The sequence below is a fragment of the Oncorhynchus masou genome, chromosome 27 (assembly GCF_036934945.1).
Source record: "Oncorhynchus masou masou isolate Uvic2021 chromosome 27, UVic_Omas_1.1, whole genome shotgun sequence".
Lineage (NCBI taxonomy): Eukaryota > Metazoa > Chordata > Actinopteri > Salmoniformes > Salmonidae > Oncorhynchus > Oncorhynchus masou.
The window spans coordinates 54,951,874-54,979,332 of NC_088238.1; the positions used below are offsets into that span (position 1 = coordinate 54,951,874).

Below are 27,459 nucleotides of genomic sequence, written 5' to 3' on the forward strand. Positions count from 1 at the left end.
TGTGTGTGTGTGTGTGTGTGTGTGTGTGTGTGTGTGTGTGTGTGTGTGTGTGTGTGTGTGTGTGTGTGTGTGTGTGTGTGTGTGTGTGTGTGTGTGTGTGTGTGTGTGTGTGTGTGTGTGTGTGTGTGTGTGCGTGCGTGCGTGCGTGCGTGCGCGTCCTCCCCAGGAGGTTGCCGACCATGTTGAGGTTGACCCAGACCAGCAGGACTCCCACAGCTGGGGAGGAATGAGAGGTAGGACCTAGATCTACAATACTAGATCTGTTAGCGCATTGATGCCATGTTGAAAAAGGTTGACCCTAGATCTACAATACTCCACATACAACACCCGTTCTGCCAGTCACATTCTGTTAAAAGTCCCCAAGCACACACATCCCCCACCTCTTTTCAGTTTGCTGCAACTAGCGACTGGAACGAGCTGCAACAAACACTCAAACTGGACAGTTTTATCTCCATCTCTTCATTCAAAGACTCAATCATGGACACTCTTATTGACAGTTGTGGCTGCTTTGCGTTAAGTTTTGTTGTCTCTACCTTCTTGCCCTTTGTGCTGTTGTCTGTGCCCAATAATGTTTGTGCCATATTTTGTGCTGCTACCATTTTGTTGTCATGTTGTGTTGCTGCCATGTTGTTGTCATGTTGTGTTGCTGCCATGTTGTTGTCATGTTGTGTTGCTGCCATGTTGTTGTCATGTTGTGTTGCTGCCATGTTGTTGTCATGTTGTGTTGCTGCCATGTTGTTGTCATGTTGTGTTGCTATCCTACTGTGTTGTCATGTATTGCTGCCTTGTCTCTGGTTATGTAGTGTTGTGTTGTCTCTCTTGTCGTGATGTGTGTTTTGTCCTATACTATATATATAATTTATTTTATCCCAGTCCCCGTCGCTGCAGGAGGCGTTTGGCCTTTTGGTAGGCCATCATCAACTGACTTGCCTAGTTAATTTAAAGTTAAATTTAAATAAATGAAATGCACTTTTAATGGGAAGCAGTTCAGGTGGACGTTGTTTCACTCAAGGGTGCTGAAGCCACATCCTTTTGCCTAATGAGTTACATCAGTGTGAGTCACCACTCAGAGCTGTCTGCCTCAGCATGCTCCTGTTATTCCTCAGCCAGAGAGCACACAGTGCCAAGCCTGTAAAAGCATAGTTTCACAGAGTCTGTGTGTGTGTGTGTGTGGGGGGGTGTGTGTGTGTGTGGGGGGGGGGGGGGGGGGGTTGTGTGTGTTTTGTGTCAGTGGGAGAGAGTGGGTCCCAGGCTTTTTTAAAGCCTTTGACGTACTGAGCTGGAACACAATATCTCATAAGTTATTAAAATAATCACTTTCATTTGCATCTATGTATTTAATTTTTATTGATTTGCTCTTTTATGGTAGTTTTCATACTGAAATAATTACGCAGTCATTAATCTGACATTTCTCTCTCTCTTTCTCCCTCTTTTTCTCTCTTTCCTTTTTCCTCTCCTCCAGAGTACAAGGTAAGGGTCAATGTTTCACATCATGTTAGCGTCATGTGTTTGGCAAATACACTTTGATATCTTTGGCTAAATCTATTGTAGATTACATTATCTCTCTCCCCAGGCTGGCTGTAGTGTTAAATAGCTGACAGCGTGTGTTTTTTCATGTGTGCATGTGTTCCTTCCAGGTGTATCCCTATGAGGTGCTGTCTGTGACCCACAGGGTGAGGGTGAAGCTACCCAGAGATGTGGACCGTACCAGACTGGAGGTGAGAAGCCATCATATTTCTCCCCCCCCCCCATCCTTCTTTATTTCTCTCTCTGCCTCTATCTCACTCTCTACCTCAGCACTTAGGGCAAAGATATTTTCTCTTTTCTCTAGCTCTACCCCTCCCTCTCTTTCCCCCTCTCTCTATTCCTACTCCCTCCCTTTGTCCTGTGAAACTCCAGTCTACAGTCCAGTGGTGATCTGGTTATGAATCCTACCATCCTACAGGGAGACTGAGACGAGCTCTTACACAGCGCTCCAGAACCTCAGCGTGTGTGTTCTCCACCGGCCTCTCATCACGTTGTCCCAATGTTGTGAGAGTAGCGTTGTGGCAACGTTGACGGCCTGCTCCCCTAGCATCACACTGACTTATAAACTAGTGATTTATCATGCCGTGTATCACCCCTAAACTTCCACCCTCTGTGTGTGTGTGTGTGTGTGTGTGTGTGTGTGTGTGTGTGTGTGTGTGTGTGTGTGTGTGTGTGTGTGTGTGTGTGTGTGTGTGTGTGTGTGTGTGTGTGTGTGTGTGTGTGTGTCTGTGTGTGTGTGTGTGTATTATGATGATAATGGCACCGTTTTACTGGCTCCAAACCAACTGCTAGTTTTTTTTGTTTTTTTTGCATTGTTTTGTAACTTATTTTGTACATAAAGTTACTGCTACCTTCTCGTATGACCGAAAAGAGCGTCTGGATATCAGAACAGTGATTACTCACCTCAAACTGGACAAAGATTTTTAAAATATTTTTATGTTATGTCCGACACCAAGAATACTCATCTCATGGTGTGTCACTGTCCACAACAAATCACATACACTACCGTTGAAAAGTTTGGGGTCACTTAGAAATGTCCTTGTTTTGAAAGAAAAGCACTTTTTTTTAAAACATTAAAATAACATAAAATTGATCAGATATACAGTGTAGACATTGTTAATGTTGTAAATGACTATTGTAGATGAAAATTTGATTTTTAATGGAATATCTGCATAGGAGTACAGAGATCCATTATCAGCAACCATCACTCCTGTGTTCCAATGGCACGTTGTGTTAGCTAAACCAAGTTTAGAATTTTAAATGTCTAATTGATCATTAGAAATCCCTTTTGCAATTATGTTAGCACAGCTAACTGAGAGAGAGATCATTGTCCTCAGTACTCCCTGTTCTCAGTGTATTCTACACAAACGCACGCACACATGCGTGTACATTCACACAGCCCCATGATGTGTGTACCATGTTGCATTCATCTGATGTGATGCCAGCAGTGCCTTGCCCAGATTCCTCCCTTCTCCGCTGTAGATGCCTAGTCGGTATATAAACCAGGTGATTGACCATCACACGATGACAGCTTGTGTCTAATTTACAGTCAACATCGCCATGGAGACATATAGGCAAGAGTCGATCTTTAACCTTGTTGCCAACTTAATACTTTTATGATCTAGCTGTTAATGTCTTTGTCCTTGGGCAAAATCAATGCCATACCGTGTTTTTGTTCCATTGTATAATACTGACATTTTGGGAGAATGTTATAGAGTGTTTGTAATGCGAACCCAGCTGGGGTCGGACCGGGCGGTGGTTTGGAGGGAGGTTTCTGAGGCAAGGGATTTGATTTGGTGTGTTAAACCTAATGATAAAACGCACACACACACACACCTGTGACCAACACAGTTCTCATGTTGAACACAATAGGTTTTGGGTCTCATTTCACATAGATTGTAGAATGAGGTCTGATAGTGAAGAAAACTGCTTAACCAATACTTGACTAGTGTCAGTGCATGTGGCTAACACTTTGGGTGTTAAAACATGTCTGACTGTAGGTCTATATTTGGACCAGAGGATAGCTAAGAGTTATAAGCATATGTTAGGCATTATATAGCACTTATCTCCAATATATTTAAATACAAATGTACATACGTATTCACAGGTTATTCTTTCTTGCGTTGGTCAAACCTGAAGTCACCTTGTCGAAACTCTTCACACAGTCAGCGAAACAGAAGTGTATGTGGACCAAACTGTGAATTATTTTTAATTTGCTTTCACACAAAACGCATCCAATGACCACATTCTCCGAAATCCCTGAACTCTTTTCTCATTCGTACTCCACCACCTGCAAAACTATATATTTGCAGCACATGCTTTCAAATGCTAACACAATGTTTCCAAAACTGTTAAAAACATTTTCAAAACAGAATGCAGTAACCAGTAACCATTTCTGCAGTAAAAGCAGATTGAAACATAGAAAACAGAATATTATCAGATGCGCAGGAAATTGTGATTGTTGACATGGTAATTGGCAACAATGCAATGAAACTGAGGGAAATTCGGGACAGAGTGCGGGCAGACAGAATGCGGGCAGACAGAATGCGGGCAGACAGAATGCGGGCAGACAGAGTGCGGGTAGACAGAATGCGGGCAGACAGAATGCGGGCAGACAGAATGCGGGCAGACAGAATGCGGGCAGACAGAATGCGGGCAGACAGAGTGCGGGTAGACAGAGTGCGGGTAGACAGAGTGCGGGCAGACAGAGTGCGGGCAGACAAAATCACTTTTGGGAATGTGAATATGGTTGCCAGAGTCATAGAGAAACATAAAATAAGGATGAATCAGAAATGGTGAACCCTGTGAAAGAACTCCGGTATGAATATGTCCAAGTAAGATGTCTGTTCAATAACCAAACAGGGTAGATACCCAGCTATGCATAATGTAAAGTACTGTAAAACAGGATTTACTGTATTTTAGAGAGTAATAGAGATGGAACCCAGGCACTGCACATACATTCATCTTTGTAGACAAAGCTGGATTCAACCTGGCAAAAACTAGCCGCAGGGCAAGAAAAGGGATTGGACAGAGAGCAACTGTGGATGTCCCAGGCCAGACAGGAGCTAACATCACAATGTGTGCAGCACTGTCCAACGATGGTTTTCTGTTAAACAAACCACTCATTGGCCCTGACAATACAGAGAGGATCATTTCTTTTCAGGATGACCTGCACGATCGACTTGTGTCAGCAGAGGAGAGAGGGGCAGGAAACTCCCCTACCTTCGTTGTTGTGTGGGATCATGTGGCGTTCCACCCCTCTGCTGCCGTCACAGACTGGTTTACTTACATCCCAGGATGTCAGTACTGTTCCTGCCTCCGTACTCCCCCTTCCTAAACCCCTTAGAGGAGGTTTTCTCTGTGTGGAGGTGGAAGGTTTAGGACCACCATACACATGACCAGATGTCCTTACTGGATGCCGTGAATGTGGGGTGTGGAGACACTTCTCCTGAAGACTGGTAGGGTGTGGAGACACTTCTCCTGAAGACTGGTAGGGTGTGCGGACACTTCTCCTGAAGACTGCCAGGGTGTGGAGACACTTCTACTGAAGACTGCCAGGGTGTAGAGACACTTCTACTGAAGACTGCCAGGGTGTAGAGACACTTCTACTGAAGACTGCCAGGGTGTAGAGACACTTCTACTGAAGACTGCCAGGGTGTGGAGACACTTCTACTGAAGACTGCCAGGGTGTGGAGACACTTCTACTGAAGACTGCCAGGGTGTAGAGACACTTCTACTGAAGACTGCCAGGGTGTGGAGACACTTCTCCTGAAGACTGGCAGGGTGTGGATACACTTCTCCTGCAGACTGCCAGGGTGTGGAGACACTTCTCCTGATGACTGCCAGGGTGTGGAGACACTTCTCCTGAAGACTGGCAGGGTGTGGAGACACTTCTCCTGAAGACTGGTAGGGTGTGCGGACACTTCTCCTGAAGACTGGCAGGGTGTGGAGACACTTCTCCTGAAGACTGGCAGAGTCTGGAGACACTTCTCCTGCAAACTGCCAGGATGTGGAGACACTTCTCCTGAAGACTGCCAGGGTGTGGAGACACTTCTCCTGAAGACTGGTAGGGTGTGGAGACACTTCTCCTGAAGACTGGTAGGGTGTGCGGACACTTCTCCTGAAGACTGGCAGAGTCTGGAGACACTTCTCCTGCAAACTGCCAGGATGTGGAGACACTTCTCCTGAAGACTGGTAGGGTGTGCGGACACTTCTCCTGAAGACTGGCAGGGTGTGGAGACACTTCTCCTGAAGACTGGCAGAGTCTGGAGACACTTCTCCTGCAAACTGCCAGGATGTGGAGACACTTCTCCTGAAGACTGGTAGGGTGTGCGGACACTTCTCCTGAAGACTGGCAGGGTGTGGAGACACTTCTCCTGAAGACTGGCAGAGTCTGGAGACACTTCTCCTGAAAACTGCCAGGGTGTGGAGACACTTCTCCTGAAGACTGGTAGGGTGTGCGGACACTTCTCCTGCAGACTGCCAGGGTGTGGAGACACTTCTCCCAAAGACTGCCAGGGTGTGGATACACTTCTCCTGAAGACTGCCATGTTGTGGAGACACTTCTCCTGCAGACTGCCAGGGTGTGGAGACACTTCTCCCAAAGACTGCCAGGGTGTGGAGACACTTCTCCTGAAGACTGCCAGGGTGTGGAGACACTTCTCCTGAAGACTGGCAGAGTATGGAGACACTTCTCCTGAAGACTGCCAGGGTGTGGAGACACTTCTCCTGAAGACTGGTAGGGTGTGGAGACACTTCTCCTGAAGACTGGCAGGGTGTGGAGACACTTCTCCTGAAGACTGCCATGTTGTGGAGACACTTCTCCTGCAGACTGCCAGGGTGTGGAGACACTTCTCCCAAAGACTGCCAGGGTGTGGAGACACTTCTCCTGAAGACTGCCAGGGTGTGGAGACACTTCTCCTGAAGACTGGCAGAGTATGGAGACACTTCTCCTGCAGACTGCCATGTTGTGGAGGCACTTCTCCTGAAGACTGGTAGGGTGTGGAGACACTTCTCCTGAAGACTGGCAGGGTGTGGAGACACTTCTCCTGCAGACTGCCATGTTGTGGAGACACTTCTCCTGCAGACTGCCATGTTGTGGAGACACTTCTCCTGAAGACTGCCATGGTTTGACTAGACATTCCAGAAGATACTTTCCAAGACGCATCGCCAGAGAAGATGTAAGATGTGATGTGGATGAGAACTTGTGGCCAAATGCAGGAGAGAGCGAGAACTAGAACCCTCACAGTGCTGTACAGTATGAGTGATTATACTACACATGTTGATGAGAACTAGAACCCTCACAGTACTGTACAGTATGAGTGATTATACTACACATGTTGATGAGAACTAGAACCCTCACAGTACCGTACAGTATGAGTGATTTTACTATACATGTTGATGAGAACTAGAACCCTCACAGTGCTGTACAGTATGAGTGATTATACTACACATGTTGATATGAACTAGAACCCTCACAGTACTGTACAGTATGAGTGATTATACTACACATGTTGATGAGAACTAGAACCCTCACAGTACTGTACAGTATGAGTGATTATATTATACATGTTGATGAGAACTAGAACCTTCACAGTACTGTACAGTATGAGTGATTATACTATACATGTTGATGGGAACTAGAACCCTCACAGTACTGTACAGTATGAGTGATTATACTATACATGTTGATGAGAACTAGAACCCACACAGTACTGTACAGTATGAGTGTTATACTATACATGTTGATGAGAACTAGAACCCTCACAGTACTGTACACTATGAGTGATTATACTATACATGTTGATGAGATCTAGAACCCTCACAGTACTGTACAGTATGAGTGATTTATACTATACATGTTGATGAGAACTAGAACCCTCACAGTACTGTACAGTATGAGTGATTATACTATACATGTTGATGAGATCTAGAACCCTCACAGTACTGTACAGTATGAGTGATTATACTATACATGTTGATGAGAACTAGAACCCTCACAGTACTGTACAGTATGAGCGATTTATACTATACATGTTGATGAGAACTAGAACCCTCACAGTACTGTACAGTATGAGTGATTATACTATACATGTTGATGAGAACTAGAACCCTCACAGTACTGTACAGTATGAGTGATTATACTATACATGTTGATGAGATCTAGAACCCTCACAGTACTGTACAGTATGAGCGATTATACTATACATGTTGATGAGATCTAGAACCCTCACAGTACTGTACAGTATGAGCGATTATACTATACATGTTGATGAGATCTAGAACCCTCACAGTACTGTACAGTATGAGCGATTATACTACACATGTTGATGAGAACTAGAACCCTCACAGTACTGTACAGTAGGAGTGTTATACTACACGTGTTGATGAGAACTAGAACCCTCACAGTACTGTACAGTATGAGTGATTATACTACACATGTTGATGAGAACTAGAACCCTCACAGTACTGTACACTATGAGTGATTATACTACACATGTTGATGAGAACTAGAACCCCCACAGTACTGTACAGTATGAGTGATTATACTATACATGTTGATGAGAACTAGAACCCTCACAGTACTGTACAGTATGAGTGATTATACTATACATGTTGATGAGATCTAGAACCCTCACAGTACTGTACAGTATGAGTGATTATACTATACATGTTGATGAGATCTAGAACCCTCACAGTACTGTACAGTATGAGTGATTATACTATACATGTTGATGAGAACTAGAACCCTCACAGTACTGTACAGTATGAGTGATTTATACTATACATGTTGATGAGAACTAGAACCCTCACAGTACTGTACAGTATGAGTGATTATACTATACATGTTGATGAGAACTAGAACCCTCACAGTACTGTACAGTATGAGTGATTATACTATACATGTTGATGAGATCTAGAACCCTCACAGTACTGTACAGTATGAGCGATTATACTATACATGTTGATGAGAACTAGAACCCTCACAGTACTGTACAGTATGAGTGATTATACTATACATGTTGATGAGAACTAGAACCCTCACAGTACTGTACAGTATGAGTGATTATACTATACATGTTGATGAGAACTAGAACCCTCACAGTACTGTACAGTATGAGCGATTATACTATACATGTTGATGAGATCTAGAACCCTCACAGTACTGTACAGTAGGAGTGTTATACTACACATGTTGATGAGAACTAGAACCCTCACAGTACTGTACAGTAGGAGTGTTATACTATACATGTTGATGGGAACTAGAACCCTCACAGTACTGTACAGTATGAGTGATTATACTACACATGTTGATGAGAACTAGAACCCTCACAGTACTGTACAGTATGAGTGATTATACTATACATGTTGATGAGAACTAGAACCCTCACAGTACTGTACAGTATGAGTGATTATACTATACATGTTGATGAGAACTAGAACCCTCACAGTACTGTACAGTAGGAGTGTTATACTACACATGTTGTTTTTGTTGTAATTATTATTGCAGCCCTGGAATTTCAGGAATTGTTTCAACTTTTTATTTTTCACAAGTAAATTACAATATGCAAAGATATAGAAAAGATGAAGGCTATTGAAGCAAATTGACTTCGACTTCAAAGAGACAAGTTCATAGTTTATGTAATGCTCCCTGTTGTTAGTCTTTTTTAGGTCAGTGTGTTATGAGTGAACTGTTGCCAGTGTTCTGGCCAGTGTTCTGGTCCAACGAGCTTATTCTGAGACATGTATGAAGTGTTTTGGTGGTTTGAGTGAGTTTTGGAGGTGAGATGAACTGTTTGGCCAAGATGCATGTCGGTAATGCAGACTGTGTGAAGAGCTTTGAAAAAGGGGCTTCAGTATTGACCGATGCTTGTTAGCAATTGAAGAAAAAAAACTGTAAATACTAAATAATAATCACAAAAGCAGGTTGTAAATACATTTTAAGAGGATGAAGCTCCTCGTAGAAACAGACTTTCAGTCTTAGGGGTTAGGGTTTGGGAGAAATGCTTACCCTCCAGATCAAGCCCTCTGTCCCTCTGTGCTCACCCCAGACAGAGTGTGTCCACGTCAGGCCCCAACTCTGCTCTGCTCCCCTGGGAGAAGGGGTGGGTGTGGTGGTGAGGGAACCATGTTCATGGCCAAAACCTCAACAATGCTCTCTCTCTCTCTGTCTCTCTCTCTGTCTCTCTCTCTCTCTCTCTGTCTCTCTCTCTTTCTCTCTCTCTCTCTCTCTCTCTCTGTCTCTCTCTCTCTCTCTCTGTCTCTCTCTCTCTCTTTCTCTCTCTCTCTCTCTCTCTCTCTGTCTCTCTCTCTCTGTCTCTCTCTTTCTCTCTCTCTCTCTGTCTCTCTCCCTCTCTCTCTCTGTCTCTCCCTCTCTCTGTCTCTCTGTCTCTCTCTCTCTCTCTCTCTCTCTCTCTCTCTCTTTCATCAAAGGATCCACAGTGGTGTAAAGTACTTCTTAAGTCATATTTGGGTTTTATCTGTACTTTACTGTGCTATTTATATTTTTGACAAATTTTACTTTTATTTCACTACATTCCTAAAGAAGAAAATGTTGTACTTTTTACTACATACATTTTCTCTGACACCCATTTTAAATGCTTAGCAGGACAGGAAAATGGTCCAGTCACGCACGTATCAAGAGAACATACCTGGTCATCCCTACTGCCTCTGATCTGGTGGACTCACTAAACAGAACATCCCTACTGCCTCTGATCTGGTGGACTCACTAAACAGAGAACATCCCTACTGCCTCTGATCTGGTGGACTCACTAAACAGAGAACATCCCTGGCCATCCCTACTGCCTCTGATCTGGCAGACTCACTAAACAGAGAACATCCCTGGTCATCCCTACTGCCTCTGATCTGGTGGACTCACTAAACAGAGAACATCCCTGGTCATCCCTACTGCCTCTGATCTGGCAGACTCACTAAACAGAGAACATCCCTGGTCATCCCTACTGCCTCTGATCTGGTGGACTCACTAAACAGAGAACATCCCTGGTCATCCCTACTGCCTCTGATCTGGTGGACTCACTAAACAGAGAACATCCCTGGTCATCCCTACTGCCTCTGATCTGGTGGACTCACTAAACAGAGAACATCCCTGGTCATCTCTACTGCCTCTGATCTGGTGGACTCACTAAACAGAGAACATCCCTGGTCATCCCTACTGCCTCTCATCTGGTGGACTCACTAAACAGAGAACATCCCTGGTCATCCCTACTGCCTCTCATCTGGTGGACTCACTAAACAGAGAACATCCCTGGTCATCCCTACTGCTTCTGATCTGGTGGACTCACTAAACAGAGAACATCCCTGGTCATCCCTACTGCCTCTCATCTGGTGGACTCACTAAACAGAGAACATCCCTGGTCATCCCTACTGCCTCTCATCTGGTGGACTCACTAAACAGAGAACATACCTGGTCATCCCTACTGCCTCTCATCTGGTGGACTCACTAAACAGAGAACATACCTGGTCATCCCTACTGCCTCTGATCTGGTGGACTCACTAAACAGAGAACATACCTGGTCATCCCTACTGCCTCTCATCTGGTGGACTCACTAAACAGAGAACATACCTGGTCATCCCTACTGCCTCTGATCTGGTGGACTCACTAAACACACATGCTTTGTTTGTAAATGATGTCAGAGTGTTGGGAGTGTTGCCCCTGGCTATCTGCAAATAAATACAAACACAAGAAAGTGGTGCCGTCTGGTTTGCTTGACCTTTTACTGCAGTGGGCTAAATCAGGGCCACACAGAGTGTTTCTGGGTCGTCTTAAACAAATCTACTTTGGAACAAAGGCATAAACCTCACACACGTAGCTGTGGGCTTAAAGAAAGAAGGCACCTGCACCATGTCAGATATAGAGTTGAGAAATATGAGTAACTATCCACACATGAGGCCACTAGGTCATTTGACTGCAGGATAGAGCTACAATAAGGAATTTCAAATGACTTATACGTTTACTTTTAAGTGGTATTTTACTGGGTAACTTTCACTTTTATTTGTGTCGTTTTCCATTAAGATATCTTTATGACGATTGGGTACTTTTTACACCACCACAAACGCATTTGATGTGTCATAATAGTGGTTTCTGATTGGTGGTCATCATTTGGTGTGTCATAATGGTGGTCTCTGATTGGTGGTCATCATTTGGTGTGTCATAATAGTGGTCTCTGATTGGTGGTCATCATTTGGTGTGTCATAATGGTGGTCTCTGATTGGTGGTCATCATTTTGTGTGTCATCATAGTGGTCTCTGATTGGTGGTCATCATTTGGTGTGTCATAATGGTGGTCTCTGATTGGTGGTCATCATTTGGTGTGTCATCATAGTTTTCTCTGATTGGTGGTCATCATTTGGTGTGTCATCATAGTGGTCTCTGATTGGTGGTCATCATTTGGTGTGTCATAATAGTGGTCTCTGATTGGTGATCATCATTTGGTGTGTCATCATAGTGGTCTCTGATTGGTGGTCATCATTTGGTGTGTCATCATAGTGGTCTCTGATTGGTGGTCATCATTTGGTGTGTCATTTTAGTGGTCTCTGATTGGTGGTCATCATTTGGTGTGTCATCATAGTGGTCTCTGATTGGTGGTCATCATTTGGTGTGTCATCATAGTGGTCATCATTTGGTGTGTCATCATAGTGGTCTCTGATTGGTGGTCATCATTTGGTGTGTCATCATAGTGGTCTCTGATTGGTGGTCATCATTTGGTGTGTCATAATAGTGGTCTCTGATTGGTGATCATCATTTGGTGTGTCATCATAGTGGTCTCTGATTGGTGGTCATCATTTGGTGTGTCATCATAGTGGTCTCTGATTGGTGATCATCATTTGGTGTGTCATCATAGTGGTCTCTGATTGGTGGTCATCATTTGGTGTGTCATTTTAGTGGTCTCTGATTGGTGGTCATCATTTGGTGTGTCATCATAGTGGTCTCTGATTGGTGGTCATCATTTGGTGTGTCATCATAGTGGTCATCATTTGGTGTGTCATCATAGTGGTCTCTGATTGGTGGTCATCATTTGGTGTGTCATCATAGTGGTCTCTGATTGGTGGTCATCATTTGGTGTGTCATCATAGTGGTCTCTGATTGGTGGTCATCATTTGGTGTGTCATCATAGTGGTCTCTGATTGGTGGTCATCATTTGGTGTGTCATTATAGTGGTCTCTGATTGGTGGTCATCATTTGGTGTGTCATAATGGTGGTCTCTGATTGGTGGTCATCATTTGGTGTGTCATCATAGTGGTCATCATTTGGTGTGTCATCATAGTGGTCTCTGATTGGTGGTCATCATTTGGTGTGTCATTATAGTGGTCTCTGATTGGTGGTCATCATTTGGTGTGTCATCATAGTGGTCTCTGATTGGTGGTCATCATTTGGTGTGTCATCATAGTGGTCTCTGATTGGTGGTCATCATTTGGTGTGTCATCATAGTGGTCTCTGATTGGTGGTCATCATTTGGTGTGTCATCATAGTGGTCTCTGACTAGCAGTCAGACTCACTTAGGTGGAACAAACTTAAACTTGCACCTTTTTTGATCAAAACTGAAAGGGGTCATAATATATTTTAAAAGTAATCCCATAAGTAATCATCTACTTTTTCAAAAGTATCTGTAATTAAAGTATCTGTAATATGATTACAATATTCTTGTTGGTAATGTAACCAATTACTCCCCAACTGTGTGTGTGTGTGTGTGTGTGTGTGTGTGTGTGTGTGTGTGTGTGTGTGTGTGTGTGTGTGTGTGTGTGTGTGTGTGTGTGTGTGTGTGTGTGTGTGTGTGTGTGTGTGTTAGTCTGAGTTTGTAGGGGAGGGGATCCTCTTGCTAGAGGGGTTGAGTGAGTGGACCGCACTCAAGAGTGCATTCCACAAGACATGGACTCTTAAACAGGCTGGTGTCAATAGAGATGAGGCACTGTCTGTGGTTGATACTGTAGCTACAATCATGACTGTGTGTGCTGATGAAAGTGAACTCTGTATATTTGATAGTATCTGTCTCTCTCTGTGTGTGTCATACACTACCTGATCAAAACTATGTGGACACCTGCTCATCGAACATCTCATTCAAAATCATGGACATCACTATGGAGTTGGTCCCCGCTTTGCTGCTATAACAGCCTCCACTCTTCTGGGAAGGAGTCCCACTAGATGTTGGAACATTGCTGCGGGGACTTTGTTCCATTCAGCCACAACAGCATTAGTGAGGTCGGGCACTCTTTGCAGGCCAATTAAATTCCTCCACACTGATCTCGACAAACCATTTCTGTATGGACCTCCTTTGTGCGCGAGTGGATTGTCATGCTGAAACAGGAAAGGGCTTTCCCCTGTTGCCACATTGTTGGAAGCACAGAATCGTCTAGAATGTCATTGTATGCTGTAGCGTTAAGAACTAAGGGGCCTAGCCTGAACCCTGAAAAACAGCCCCAGAACATTACTCCTCCTCCACCAAACTTTACAGTTGGCATTATGCATTGGGGCAGGTGGGATTCTCCTGGCATCCGCCAAACCCAGATTTGTCCGTCGGACTGCCAGATGGTGAAGCGTGATTCATCACTCCAGAGAACGCGTTTCCACTGCTCCAGAGTCCAATGGTGGCCAGCTTTACACCTCTCCAGCCGACGCTTAGCATTGCTCATGGAGATCATGTGTTGACGTTGCTTCCAGAGGCAGTGTGGAACTCGGTAGTGAGAGTTGCAACAGAGGACATGTGATTTTTACGCACTATGCACTTCAGCACGCAGCGGTCCAGTTCTGTGAGCTTGTGTGACCTACCACTTCACAGCTGAGCCGTTGTTGCTCCTATACATTTCCACTTCACAATAACAGGACTTACAGTTGACCTGGGGAAGCTCTAGCAGGGTTGAAAGTCCCTGGACTCTTCAGTACGGCCATTCTACTGCCAATGTTTGTCTATGGAGATTGCATGGCTGTGTGCACGATTTTATACACCTGTCAGCAAAGAGTGTGGCTGAAATAGCTGAATCAACTCATTTGAAGCGGTGTCCACATACTTTTGTATATGTAGTGTATCTACAGATGTAAGATTGTAATTTGAAGGGGTTTCCACATAGTGTTGGCCATGTCGTGTATCTACAGATGTAAGATCGTAATTTGAAGGGGTTTCCACATAGTTGTTGGCCATGTAGTGTATCTACAGATGTAAGATCGTAATTTGAAGGGGTTTCCACATAGTGTTGGCCATGTAGTGTATCTACAGATGTAAGATCGTAATTTGAAGGGGTTTCCACATAGTGTTGGCCATGTAGTGTATCTACAGATGTAAGATCGTAATTTGAAGGGGTTTCCACATAGTGTTGGCCATGTAGTGTATCTACAGATGTAAGATCGTAATTTGAAGGGGTTTCCACATAGTGTTGGCCATGTAGTGTATTTACAGATGTAAGATCGTAATTTGAAGGGGTTTCCACATAGTGTTGGCCATGTCGTGTATCTACAGATGTAAGATCGTAATTTGAAGGGGTTTCCACATAGTGTTGGCCATGTAGTGTATCTACAGATGTTAGATCGTAATTTGAAGGGGTTTACACATGGTGTTGGCCATGTCGTGTATCTACAGATGTAAGATCGTAATTTGAAGGGGTTACCACATAGTGTTGGCCATGTAGTGTATCTACAGATGTAAGATCGTAATTTGAAGGGGTTTCCACATAGTGTTGGCCATGTCGTGTATCTACAGATGTAAGATCGTAATTTGAAGGGGTGTCCACATAGTTGTTGGCCATGTAGTGTCTTTCCTCTCTGCTTTCACAGATTCTCTCTGCCTTGTCATTTGAAAGAATATAAACAAATCTTGTTGTATGTGTGTTTCTTCCAGAGACACCTCTCCCCAGAGGACTTCCACCATGTGTTTGGGATGACCCTGAATCAGTTTGACCGCATGGCTCTGTGGAAGAAGAACGACATGAAAAAGAAGGCACGCCTTTTCTAAAGCCAAGCAGGAGAACGGGAGAAAAATCATTATAACATCTCCAGTCTACAACGTCTGTCCTGTCTGGAAGAAAGAAAAAAACATCTGAAATAATCTACATATGCACCGTTACGTTACAACTGAGAAACATCTAATCGCAGACAGAACGAGGAGTGGTGGGAGTACCCAATGGAAATGGTTTCACAATGTCGCTGTAACATCCAACGTTGAGGCGATGTTCGTCACCTATAGCTTTTGTATGCGAGTGGTCTGAATGTTACTGTGATCACCTTTAAGGGAGGTAAGGGAGATGCATTTACATGGTCCGTCACACCACTCCTCCTCCAATCCTCTTCTCCTCTCATCCCTCTATGCGAGTTCTGCATCCCGCTCTCGCTTCCTCTGCAAAAAAAGAGAAATAGCAGCTTTTCTAAAAATTCATGTGCTTTTTTCTCTTTGTTTCTGTGTTTCTCACTGGTTTCATGTGTGTTCCTTTTACTGTGTTTTCCCCTCTTTTATCGTTCCTTTCACTGTTTTTATAAGGTCTCACTCTCTTTCCTTATCTACCGTGTCTTGTTTAACATCTCTCTCTCTTTTTTTTTCTCTCTCTCTTGTTTCTCTCTCTCCTCTCTCTCTCAACCCACCTCTCCTTACTTCTCCTCTCTACTCTCTCTCTGCTCTTTCTCTCATCCCACCTCTCCTTACCTCTCCTCTCTACTCTCTCTCTCCTCTCTCTCTCAACCCACCTCTCCTTACCTCTCCTCTCTACTCTCTCTCTCCTCTCTCTCTCATCCCACCTCTCCTCACCTCTCCTCTCTACTCTCTCTCTGCTCTCTCTCTCAACCCACCTCTCCTTACCTCTCCTCTCTACTCTCTCTCTGCTCTTTCTCTCATCCCACCTCTCCTTACCTCTCCTCTCTACTCTCTCTCTCTCCTCTCTCATCCCACCTCTCCTCATCTCTCCTCTCTACTCTCTCTCTCCTCTCTCTCTCATCCCACCTCTCCTCACCTCTCCTCTCTACTCTCTCTCTCTGCTCTCTCTTTCAACCCACCTCTCCTCACCTCACCTCTCCTCTCTACTCTCTCTCCCCTGTCTCTCTCAACCCACCTCTCCTTACCTCTCCTCTCTACTCTCTCTCTGCTCTCTCTCTCAACCCACCTCTCCTCACCTCACCTCTCCTCTCTACTCTCTCTCCCCTCTCTCTCTCAACCTACCTCTCCTTACCTCTCCTCTCTACTCTCTCTCTGCTCTCTCTCTCAACCCACCACTCCTCACCTCACCTCTCTACTCTCTCTCCCCTCTCTCTCTCAACCCACCTCTCATTACCTCTCCTCTCTACTCTCTATCTCTGCTCTCTCTCATCCCACCTCTCCTTACCTCTCTCTCTCCTCTCTTTCTCAACCCACCTCTCCTTACCTCTCCTCTCTACTCTCTCTCTGCTCTCTCTCTCAACCCACCTCTCCTTACATCTCCTCTTACAATTTTTTCACTCCATCTCTTTTGCTTTCCTTCATTTCCATTCCTTATCCTCCCTTTCCCCACTGTAGCCTGTTCTAGCCTCTAACCCACCACAGATCTCCTATCTGAACAACAGATGTATCATTTTACAGCAGTGGAGGGCATGGCTACTCAATATACTGCTGCATGACAAGGCCAAAGACAGGGATAAGAAACTACTACAGTTTGACTTCAGAAAACGTCAAAGCACCTTACTATATATGTTTTTGTTTTCTCTTCATAAAAATGTAGAGAAATCTTAAATAAAGATAGGAAAATATGTTTTACGTTGGTAGTTTATTTGATAGCTGTGATTTGTTACAACAAGCCACTCGTCAATCAGTGAAGATAGGAGAGTTGAGGTTGGATCAGGGACAGCAGCGAGAATCATGGGCACTGGCTCTAGCATTGGCACCACTGACACCCACAGCAGATGCGTGGAGCAACAGGTTCTTTCAAGTCACGTTGTCAAACACCGCATTGCCAGACACTTTTACGTACATGCCCTCCCATCAACAAAAAACAAAATTATTTTTGTAAGCTATTTTTGACTTGTGGAATCATTGTCAGATGTTTCTATGGATGCTTTCAGATCGTTTTCAGATGAGTTAAGACACCTATGATGCCACACTATCTTAACACAGACCTGCAGCAGCACTGAAGCATAACGAGTTCAGTTTTGCTTAATTAATTAACAATGAGCTTTATCTAGACCTTCTGTGATAGACAATTAACCCTTTCTATGTTTGTTCTTTGTAACCCATCAACGGTCACACGCAGTGTGTAGTGGAAATACATGCATTGGCTTTGCTTCGTCTCCGGAAGCTCAACCAATCATTCAACTGTGAGCAGTATGGGACACATACTGTGTATATTTGTGTCAGAGTTTGTTATGCAAGCCAAGGTATATGTTAGCGTTAGCACATGTATATGAGAGATTGTTGAGGTTCATCTACAATGGAAATGCATGAAAGCGTGTGCTTGTTTTCTTGATGTTGTTGATCATTTTGTTCATTTTTTGACACACACAACACCACTTTTGTCCGATGAAAAGCCCAATTCAGCTGCTTTAATGTTCAAAATGTATTTATAGACATTTCAAGGGAGGATGTGGATGGTATCTTTAAATCTAATGGGAAGGTTTAGTGGCAAAAATACAGGCAATCTGATTTCATATCAAATTTAATTTAGCTCCTTCTGTAAGTAAGACTACATAAAAGCTCATGTCTTCTGTCTGATTTCTAATGTCAATCTGCAATTAAAGTGCTTTATCGAAACAAAAGGAGACCACAGCAAATTGAAGTGCTTGAGTGTGCCTCGTTGAATGTGAATGGAGATAAAATCTCGTGTCAGCTTTATCGAACTATGGTTTATAAAGTTGAGTTTGGAAGAGTGATTTGTGTATGAATGCGTGTGTAGTTAAGTTGTACAGTTAGTTTAAATCAAATAATAAATCAAATAAAAAAATGTATGCACGCATGACCGTAAATCGATTGGATAAAAGTGTCAGCTTGATGGCATATTACCATGAATACAGTTCAAACCAGACTCTGATTGGTTAAAAGTGTCAGCTAGATGGCATATTACCATGAATACAGTTCAAACCAGACTCTGATTGGTTAAAAGTGTCAGCTTGATGGCATATTACCATGATTACAGTTCAAACCAGACTCTGATTGGATAAAAGTGTCAGCTAGATGGCAAATTACCATGAATACAGTTCAAACCAGACTCTGATTGGTTAAAAGTGTCAGCTAGATGGCATATTACCATGAATACAGTTCAAACCAGTCTCTGATTGGATAAAAGTGTCAGCTAGATGGCATATTACCATGAATACAGTTCAAACCAGTCTCTGATTGGTTAAAAGTGTCAGCTAGATGGCATATTACCATGAATGCAGTTCAAACCAGACTCTGATTGGATAAAAGTGTCAGCTAAATGGCATATTACCATGAATACAGTTCAAACCAGACTCTGATTGGTTAAAAGTCAAATGACCTTTGGGGTTTGTTGACCCTCTGGCAAAGTGGCTCACCGTTGCAACATTATTGTAACATTGAAAGAATGTTGATGTAACGTTATCAATGGTGCGAAGGGTTTTCCCAACATGGAGGGCTGTTGGGAAAGACTGTGTTTGTTGTCTTATTTGAACAGCTGTGGAAACCATAGTGTTCCCTGGAAGGCCGAAACTAAGGACCACATATCCAGACAGGTCTGAGCTCCGAACTTGCCCTTAGATACAGGTCTAGGATCGGATTTAATTCTCCAAATCCTAACCTTAACCATTAGGGGGGAAATGCAAAACTGTCCGTAGATCAGTCAGTGTCTTAGGGGCAAGTTCAGGCCAGATCAGCAGAGCTCAGATAGACCAGATAGTTCAAGCTAGGCCAGATTGCACAACCAGAGCCCGTTTCATCATCTCTTTAGACAAACAGGCCTTCCACGCGGCGTAAACAGCAGCGAGTCTCCCTCACATCTTGGTCAATATAGTGTTGGATTCACAACTTTACAGTACAGGACATCAGAGCAAGCTGCCCATAGATGCAATCGGATTTATTGTTGTTCTGCCTTTAATATAGATACATAATATGACTTAACATCTTGTCAATGAGTGACTACCCATGTTTTTGCTTGTTTGATTGTAATTAAAGGTATTTATGAATACATACCGGTGTACCCATTGTGCGACAACAGTCGCAGAAAAGTGGCTACTTTTTGTTGTTGTAGAATGTCCCTTTTTTAATATTGCATTGACCCAAATGTTATGGGAATGATTAGTCTTTATCAAATAGGATTTGATTCCTTCTTTTAACTTAATGTCTCAGTTGAACCCAAAGCCTCCTCTCTCCAAGCCACAATTAGAAGGACGTTGGCGTTGGCGTTTTGCAAAGTGAAGAATTATGTTCAAATGAATTTGGTTCTGTCATCGTTTATTTTGCATTGTCTGTGTAAACCATTAAGATCTTACTAAATAAGTACTCTAATTCCTAATTATATGGCGTGGACATACAAAGAACTGTGTAACCAATGGATACCACATGCTGTGATTTTATGTATACTGAACAAAAATATAAACGCAACACGCAACAATTTCAAAGATTTTACTGAGTTTCAGTTCATAGAAGGAAATCAGTCAATTTAAATAAATTCATTAGGCCCTAATAAATGGATTTCTCGGGAGCCAGGCCCAGCCAATCAGAATGAGTTTTTCCCCCACAAAAGGGCTTTATTACCAACAAAAATACTCCTCAGCACCACGTCAGACGATCACGCAGGTAAAGAAGCTGGATGTGGAGGTCCTGGGGTAACGTGGTTACATGTGGTCTGCGGTTTTGAGGCCAGTTGGACATACTGCCAAATTCTCTAATATGACGTTGGAGGCGGCTTATGGTAGAGAAATGAACATTCAACAACTGGACATTCCTGCCAATTGCACACTCCCTCAAAACTGTGTTGTGACATCTGTGTTGTGTGACAAAACTGCACATTTTAGAGTGGCCTTTTATTGTCCCCAGCCCAGGGTGCACCTGTGTAATGATCATGCCGTTTTATCAGCTTCTTAATATTCCACACCTGTCAGGTGGATGGATTATCTTGGCAAAGGAGAAATGCGCACTAACAAGGATGTAAACAAATTTGTGCTCAATTTTAGAGAGGGAAAAAAAAGCTTTTTGTGCGTATGGAACATTTCTCAGATCTTTTATTTCAGCTCATGAAACATGGGACCAACAATTTACATATTGCGTTTACATTTTTGTTCAGCGTAGTTGTGGCTCAGTGGAGGACGATAAGAGGATGGCGAAATGGGTTGAAATTATTATTACTCTGTAACTAAGCCTTTTGTTTAGCTTTTGTTGAGTTTTTTTCTTATTTTACTTCACTGGTTTGCAAGAAATACTGATGTCCATCTTTAAATAAATGTTTAATTCAGTACCATTTCTTTTGACATGTTCTGTGTTTTTATGGTAACTTAAAGGCGCAGTGCAAGTGCAGTCAAAAAACGTGATTTTCCTGTTCTTTATATATATTTTCATACTGTGAGGTTGGAATAATACTGTGGAATTGTGAAAATGATGATCATGCCCTTTTAGTGTAAGAGCTGTTTGAATAGTCCATCTTAAATGTCTGCCTGTTTTGATGGGATGGAATTTTGGCCTCCCTGGTGATGTCATCAGACGATTAAATTAGTTAATAGACCATTAAGAAAGAGAGTTCCAAACTTCTCTGCCAATAATGGCTAGTTATCAGTGTTCCACTACCTACTCAGACCACTCCCAGACAGTCCTAGCTAAATTATTGCTTAAGAAATTAGTCTTTGCTAAGAAGCATTTTTTTTTTTTTGCAATTATTATGGAAAACAATCACATTAAGGTACTTAATAGTTAACCATAAGTGATTTGATATTGAGTTAAAAACGGCTGCATTGGAATGCCAGAATGCTGACTGTTTGGATGGTTGTCTGAGCTGTCACTGAACTCTATTTTGTGTTGTTCTCAGACAAACTAATGTGTCACATTAGTATCAATTGAGAGTAGCTAAGTTTTTACGTGATAGTCTACTCTTCAGTGTGGTGTGAGGAAACTAGTCGTTCCAGACAGACAAGGATACATTTACATTTACATTTAAGTCATTTAGCAGACGCTCTTATCCAGAGCGACTTACAAATTGGGCAACATCCTTATTGGTTGATACCTGTTTAGTCTGTCTCAAAACTGAATTAGAACAGGACATTAGAAGTAGGTCTTGTAAACAAATATTTCATTGGATCTCAAGTTTTCTCATTTGTTGCACATCTGTCCGGGACGGAGAGTCTTGCTACTGAATCATTTTCCTACGGAGTGAATACATTATGTTGAAACAGGTGCTGATGAGAGGGAGTGAATCATTCTATGAATCATTGTTGTCATTTGATTCATAATGGTTTCATATGGCCTGCAGAGTAAACCAGACAGTAGGTTGAGAATACCTCCATTCTATATTACTACTGTACCTTGATGCTGATAGTTGTCCGCTTTCTCAAAGGCACTAACTAGTATAGATATTTAAAAATAAATGACCAAAGACCCCTTCTATTATTCGCTGTGATTGGGCAAACCCATGTAAACTACGACTGCGATTGGCTACTATCTGTGTCCATCTGGTCCCCTGTATTTCTTGACAGCTAGAATCGGCGTCTGTCCCATCACACACGGAAAGGAAGCAAGGAGCGCTTGGAGGAGAGGCGCGTACGTGCTTTTCTATTGTCACGGGGAAGAACACAGGAGAAGTACACACCCAGGAGTTATCTCGGCGACATGGACAAAAACGGGAAAGGTACGAATTTTTGGTTTACGTTTGGTATCCTACTTTAAGTCATTGTTATACTACTCTTGCACTTTGTTGTAAGAAATAGTGCATTGTTTTTAGACGACAACGAGCAGGCTTGTAACAATGCACGTTACTGGTATGTATCGATACCGTAGCATGCTATCACCTTGACGGGTGTAGCATTTGTATTTGAGGAAAAAAAGGGTGTTGTTTAATTGTCAAATGTATTATCACAACAATTGCTTTCAGTGTCCTTGTTCGTTTTGTCCTTGTTTTGGCCAAATATTTTCACTTTAGCTGAGTTCCATGGAGTGGTTATGTGCCAAATATTGTTTCATGCGAATGTGTATCAATTCAACATTCAACCAACAAGGTTGCTACAGAGGGATGGAAAGGCACAACACAAAGGACCACGAGGTGTAGACCGACAGGGGGTCCTGTCTGTCTTCAGAGGAGCACGCAGCAGCGTGATTAATTGATAGGCTAATGGGCTCGAGGGAGATTGTTCTCAAGACACCTCCCAGCCCCAACAGCAGTCTGGGAAACGGTGGGTGTGTTTCTATAGATTACAGAACATTTGCTTTCTCCCCTCTTTCCTCTCATCAGAACTGATACAGAAATTAGATGGAAGCGAATTGTGCCGAGAAGCCTCATCCATTAAGCCTCATCCATTAATCCTCATCCATTAAGCCTAATCCACGTAGAATCATCCATTAAGCCTCATCAATTAAGATTAATCTATTAAGCCTCATCCATGTTGTCTCATCTATTAAGCCTCATCCATGTAGCTTCATCTATTAAGCCTCATCCATGTAGATTCATCCATTAAGCCTCATCCATGTAGCATCATCCATGTAGCATCATCTATTAAGCATCCACTAAGCCTCATCCAAGTAGCCTCATCCACGTAGCATCATCCTTGTAGCCTCATCCATGTAGCCTCATCCATTAAGCATCATTCATTGAGCTTCATCCATGTAGCCTCTTCCTTGTATGTGTGTAATAACCTACTACTGCTGTCTTGGTAAAGAGATCTTGACTTTTAGGTAGTACACTTTCCCCAGGGTCACAGGTAAGGCTAGAGTCAAGGACAGGGAACCAAATGCAGCCTGGTCTTGAAGGGATCAACTGGCTCTGGTAACCTGCAACACCTGCTCCTGCTGCAGATTGAGACTAAAAGGAGGGGGGGGGGGGGGGTGTCAAGCAGCTTAATGATAGAACACATCCAATTCATATCCAGTTGGGAACAGGGCGGGAAAAACTGTTGGGTTTGGATTAATCAGACTACTTGTTTAGGAAGGGACACGTTTGAAGGGATAAGCAATAACTGGCACACACTTACCATTGACTTCAGCCATTCATAAATGTGCATTTTTAGATTAGCTTGGCTAATATAGCTTGGCTAATATAGCTGGGCTAATATCGCTAGGCTAATATCGCTAGGCTAATATCGCTTGGCTAATATCGCTTGGCTAATATAGCTGGGCTAATATCGCTTGGCTAATATAGCTTGGCTAATATAGCTGGGCTAATATCGCTTGGCTAATATCGCTTGGCTAATATCGCTTGGCTAATATAGCTGGGCTAATATCGCTTGGCTAATATCGCTTGGCTAATATCGCTTGGCTAAAATCGCTTGGCTAATATAGCTTGGCTAATATAGGCAAGTCTAGCCCTACTTGGTCATTGGGCCTTTGACCTAGTCTCCATCTCTACCTTAGTTGACCTGTCTTGTTTTTTCACGAGGAACTTGTTGTGGTGGGAAAAGTATCCCTGGAAGCTTCACTTCTACTGCTTTTGTGTTTTATTTTTACCTCTAACTGTGTGTTCTTGGGGCTGGGTATTTCCCCTCCTCTTCATGGACGCCCAGCCAATCTGCCACAGTCAGTCCAGACAGGCAGTCCCTGTAACAATGGACAATGGAAGGCAATCCTACTGTACACATCCTGCTAGCCCTTTAGCCGCAGTATTGGGCCAACACTGTTTGATTCGCATAATGGCACCCTATTCCCTATGGGCTCTGGTCAAAAGTAGTGCACTATACAGGGAATAGGACTGTAGTATAAAGTAGTGCACTATATAGGGAATATGGTTCCATTTGGAAGACACTGTGTTACAGAACCAGTAAAACGGAGGTCAAAGACGTGGAGCACACACACGTACTGTAGGTCCCCTGTGACAACTTTCTTGTCCCATGTCCAGATTGAAACAATGAGTAGTGTGGCAGGTCACATAGGTTGGAATAGGACCCCTACTGGTGAGGAGTGGTATGGTTTGGAGTTGAACCTGAGGTTCGACTTCAATCGCCTGTCAATAGGTTGAATGAAGAATGTGGGCAGTTTGAAAGGAAGTCACTTGAGGTAGTCTCATTGGTGTGGTAATGATAGGTAGTCTTAATGGTGTGGTAGTGATAGGTAGTCTTAATGGTGTGGTAATGATACAGGAGGTAGTCTTAATGGTGTGGTAGTGATAGGTAGTCTTAATGGTGTGGTAGTGATAGGTAGTCTTATTGGTGTGGTAATGATAGGTAGTCTTAATGGTGTGGTAGTGATAGGTAGTCTTATTGGTGTGGTAATGATAGGTAGTCTTAATGGTGTGGTAGTGATAGGTAGTCTTAATGGTGTGGTAGTGATAGGTAGTCTTAATGGTGTGGTAGTGATAGGTAGTCTTATTGGTGTGGTAATGATAGGTAGTCTTAATGGTGTGGTAGTAATAGGTAGTCTTAATGGTGTGGTAGTGATAGGTAGTCTTAATGGTGTGGTAGTGATAGGTAGTCTTAATGGTATGGTAATGATACAGGTGGTAGTCTTAATGGTGTGGTAGTCTTAATGGTGTGGTAGTGATAGGTAGTCTTAATGGTGTGGTAGTGATAGGTAGTCTTAATGGTGTGGTAATGATACAGGTGGTAGTCTTAATGGTGTGGTAGTGATAGGTAGTCTTAATGGTATGGTAATGATACAGGTGGTAGTCTTAATGGTGTGGTAGTGATAGGTAGTCTTAATGGTGTGGTAGTGATAGGTAGTCTTAATGGTGTGGTAATGATACAGGTGGTAGTCTTAATGGTGTGGTAGTGATACAGGTGGTAGTCTTAATGGTGTGGTAGTGATAGGTAGTCTTAATGGTATGGTAATGATACAGGTGGTAGTCTTAATGGTGTGGTAGTCTTAATGGTGTGGTAGTGATAGGTAGTCTTAATGGTGTGGTAGTGATAGGTAGTCTTAATGGTGTGGTAATGATACAGGTGGTAGTCTTAATGGTGTGGTAGTGATAGGTAGTCTTAATGGTGTGGTAGTGATAGGTAGTCTTTAATGGTGTGGTAATGATACAGGAGGTAGTCTTAATGGTGTGGTAATGATAGGTAGTCTTAATGGTGTGGTAATGATAGGTAGTCTTAAAGGTGTGGTAATGATAGGTAGTCTTAATGGTGTGGTAGTGATAGGTAGTCTTAAAGGTGTGGTAATGATAGGTAATCTTAATGGTGTGGTAATGATAGGTAGTCTTAAAGGTGTGGTAATGATAGGTAGTCTTAATGGTGTGGTAGTGATAGGTAGTCTTAAAGGTGTGGTAATGATAGGTAGTCTTAATGGTGTGGTAATGATAGGTAGTCTTAATGGTGTGGTAATGATACAGGGGGTAGTCTTAATGGTGTGGTAATGATACAGGGGGTAGTCTTAATGGTGTGGTAATGATAGGTAGTCTTAATGGTGTGGTAATGATAGGTAGTCTTAATGGTGTGGTAATGATACAGGGGGTAGTCTTAATGGTGTGGTAATGATAGGTAGTCTTAATGGTGTGGTAATGATAGGTAGTCTTAATGGTGTGGTAATGATAGGTAGTCTTAATGGTGTGGTATTGATACAGGTGGTAGTCTTAATGGTGTGGTAATGATAGGTAGTCTTAATGGTGTGGTATTGATACAGGTGGTAGTCTTAATAGATCTGACATTTTCTAGAGAGACATTTTCATAGGTCATCGTGACAGCAGATGATGTTCAACTTCATGTAACACAACAGGCCAGACGGTTATTTTAAAAGGCTATATCTCTCAATCCTCAGTAGCCTACCTTGTAAATCAATTGTATATAAGCCTGATACAGTTGGCTACGTAACCGACTGTTGTAATGTAATCCTAATTTATTGAGATTTCTGGCAGCTGGTTCCATTATATCCCGACCATGCCGGTGCTGTGGGCGCTGCTAATGGCTCACATCAACACCATTATTCTAGAAATCCTAGACTCACTCCAATTTGCATACCGCCCAAACAGATCCACAGATGATGCAATCTCTATTGCACTCAACACTGAGAATGCTATTCATTGACTACAGCTCAGCGTTCAACACCATAGTACCTTCAAAGCTCATCACTAAGCTAAGGATCCTGGGACTAAACACCTCCCTCTGCAACTGGATCCTTGACTTCCTGACGGGCCGACCCCAGGTGGTGAGGTTAGGTAGCAACACATTTACCACGCTGATCCTCAACACTGGAGCCCCTCAGGGGTGCGTGCTCAGTCCCCTCCTGTACTCCCTGTTCACTCATGACTGCATGGCCAGGCACGACTCCAACACCATTATTAATTTTGCAGACGACACAACAGTGGTAGGCCTGATCACCGACAATGACGAGACAGCCTATAGGGGTCAGAGACCTGGCCGTGTGCTGCCAGGACAACAACCTCCCCCTCAACGTAACCAAGACTAAGGAGATGATTGTGGACTACAGGAAAAGGAGGACCGAGCATGCCCCCATTTTCATCGACTGGGCTGCAGTGGAGCAGGTTGAGAGCTTCAAGTTCTTTGGTGTCCACATCACCAACAAACTATCATGGTCGAAACACTTCAAGACAGTCGCGAAGAGGGCACGCCAAAGCCTATTCCCCCTCAGGAAACTAACAAGGTTCTATAAGACTCCTGAACAGGTAATCAAATGGCTACCCGGACGATTTGCATTGTGTGCCTCCCCAACCCCTCTGTTTCGCTGCTGCTACTCTCTGTTTATCATATATGCATAGTCACTTTAACCATATCTACATGTACATACTACCTCAATCAGCCCGACTAACCGGTGCCTGTATATAGCCTCCTACTGTATATAGCCTCCTACTGTATATAGCCTCCTACTGTATATAGCCTCTCTACTGTATATAGCCTCTCTACTGTATATAGCCTCCTACTGTATATAGC

At 43.2% G+C, this 27,459-nt stretch overlaps 1 protein-coding gene across 1 annotated transcript in view; it reads left to right on the top strand.

The window, feature by feature from the left end:
- ablim2 (actin binding LIM protein family, member 2) overlaps positions 1-20,903 on the top strand; it is a 109,128-nt gene extending 88,225 nt beyond the window's left edge. Inside the window, exons 19-22 of the mRNA XM_064940745.1 lie at positions 170-233; positions 1,463-1,470; positions 1,638-1,718; positions 15,374-20,903. Of these exons, the coding sequence (XP_064796817.1) occupies positions 170-233; positions 1,463-1,470; positions 1,638-1,718; positions 15,374-15,487 (267 nt within the window). The 3' untranslated portion in view covers positions 15,488-20,903. The remainder of the gene's footprint in view (positions 1-169; positions 234-1,462; positions 1,471-1,637; positions 1,719-15,373) is intronic.
- The last annotated feature ends 6,556 nt before the right edge of the window (positions 20,904-27,459 follow it).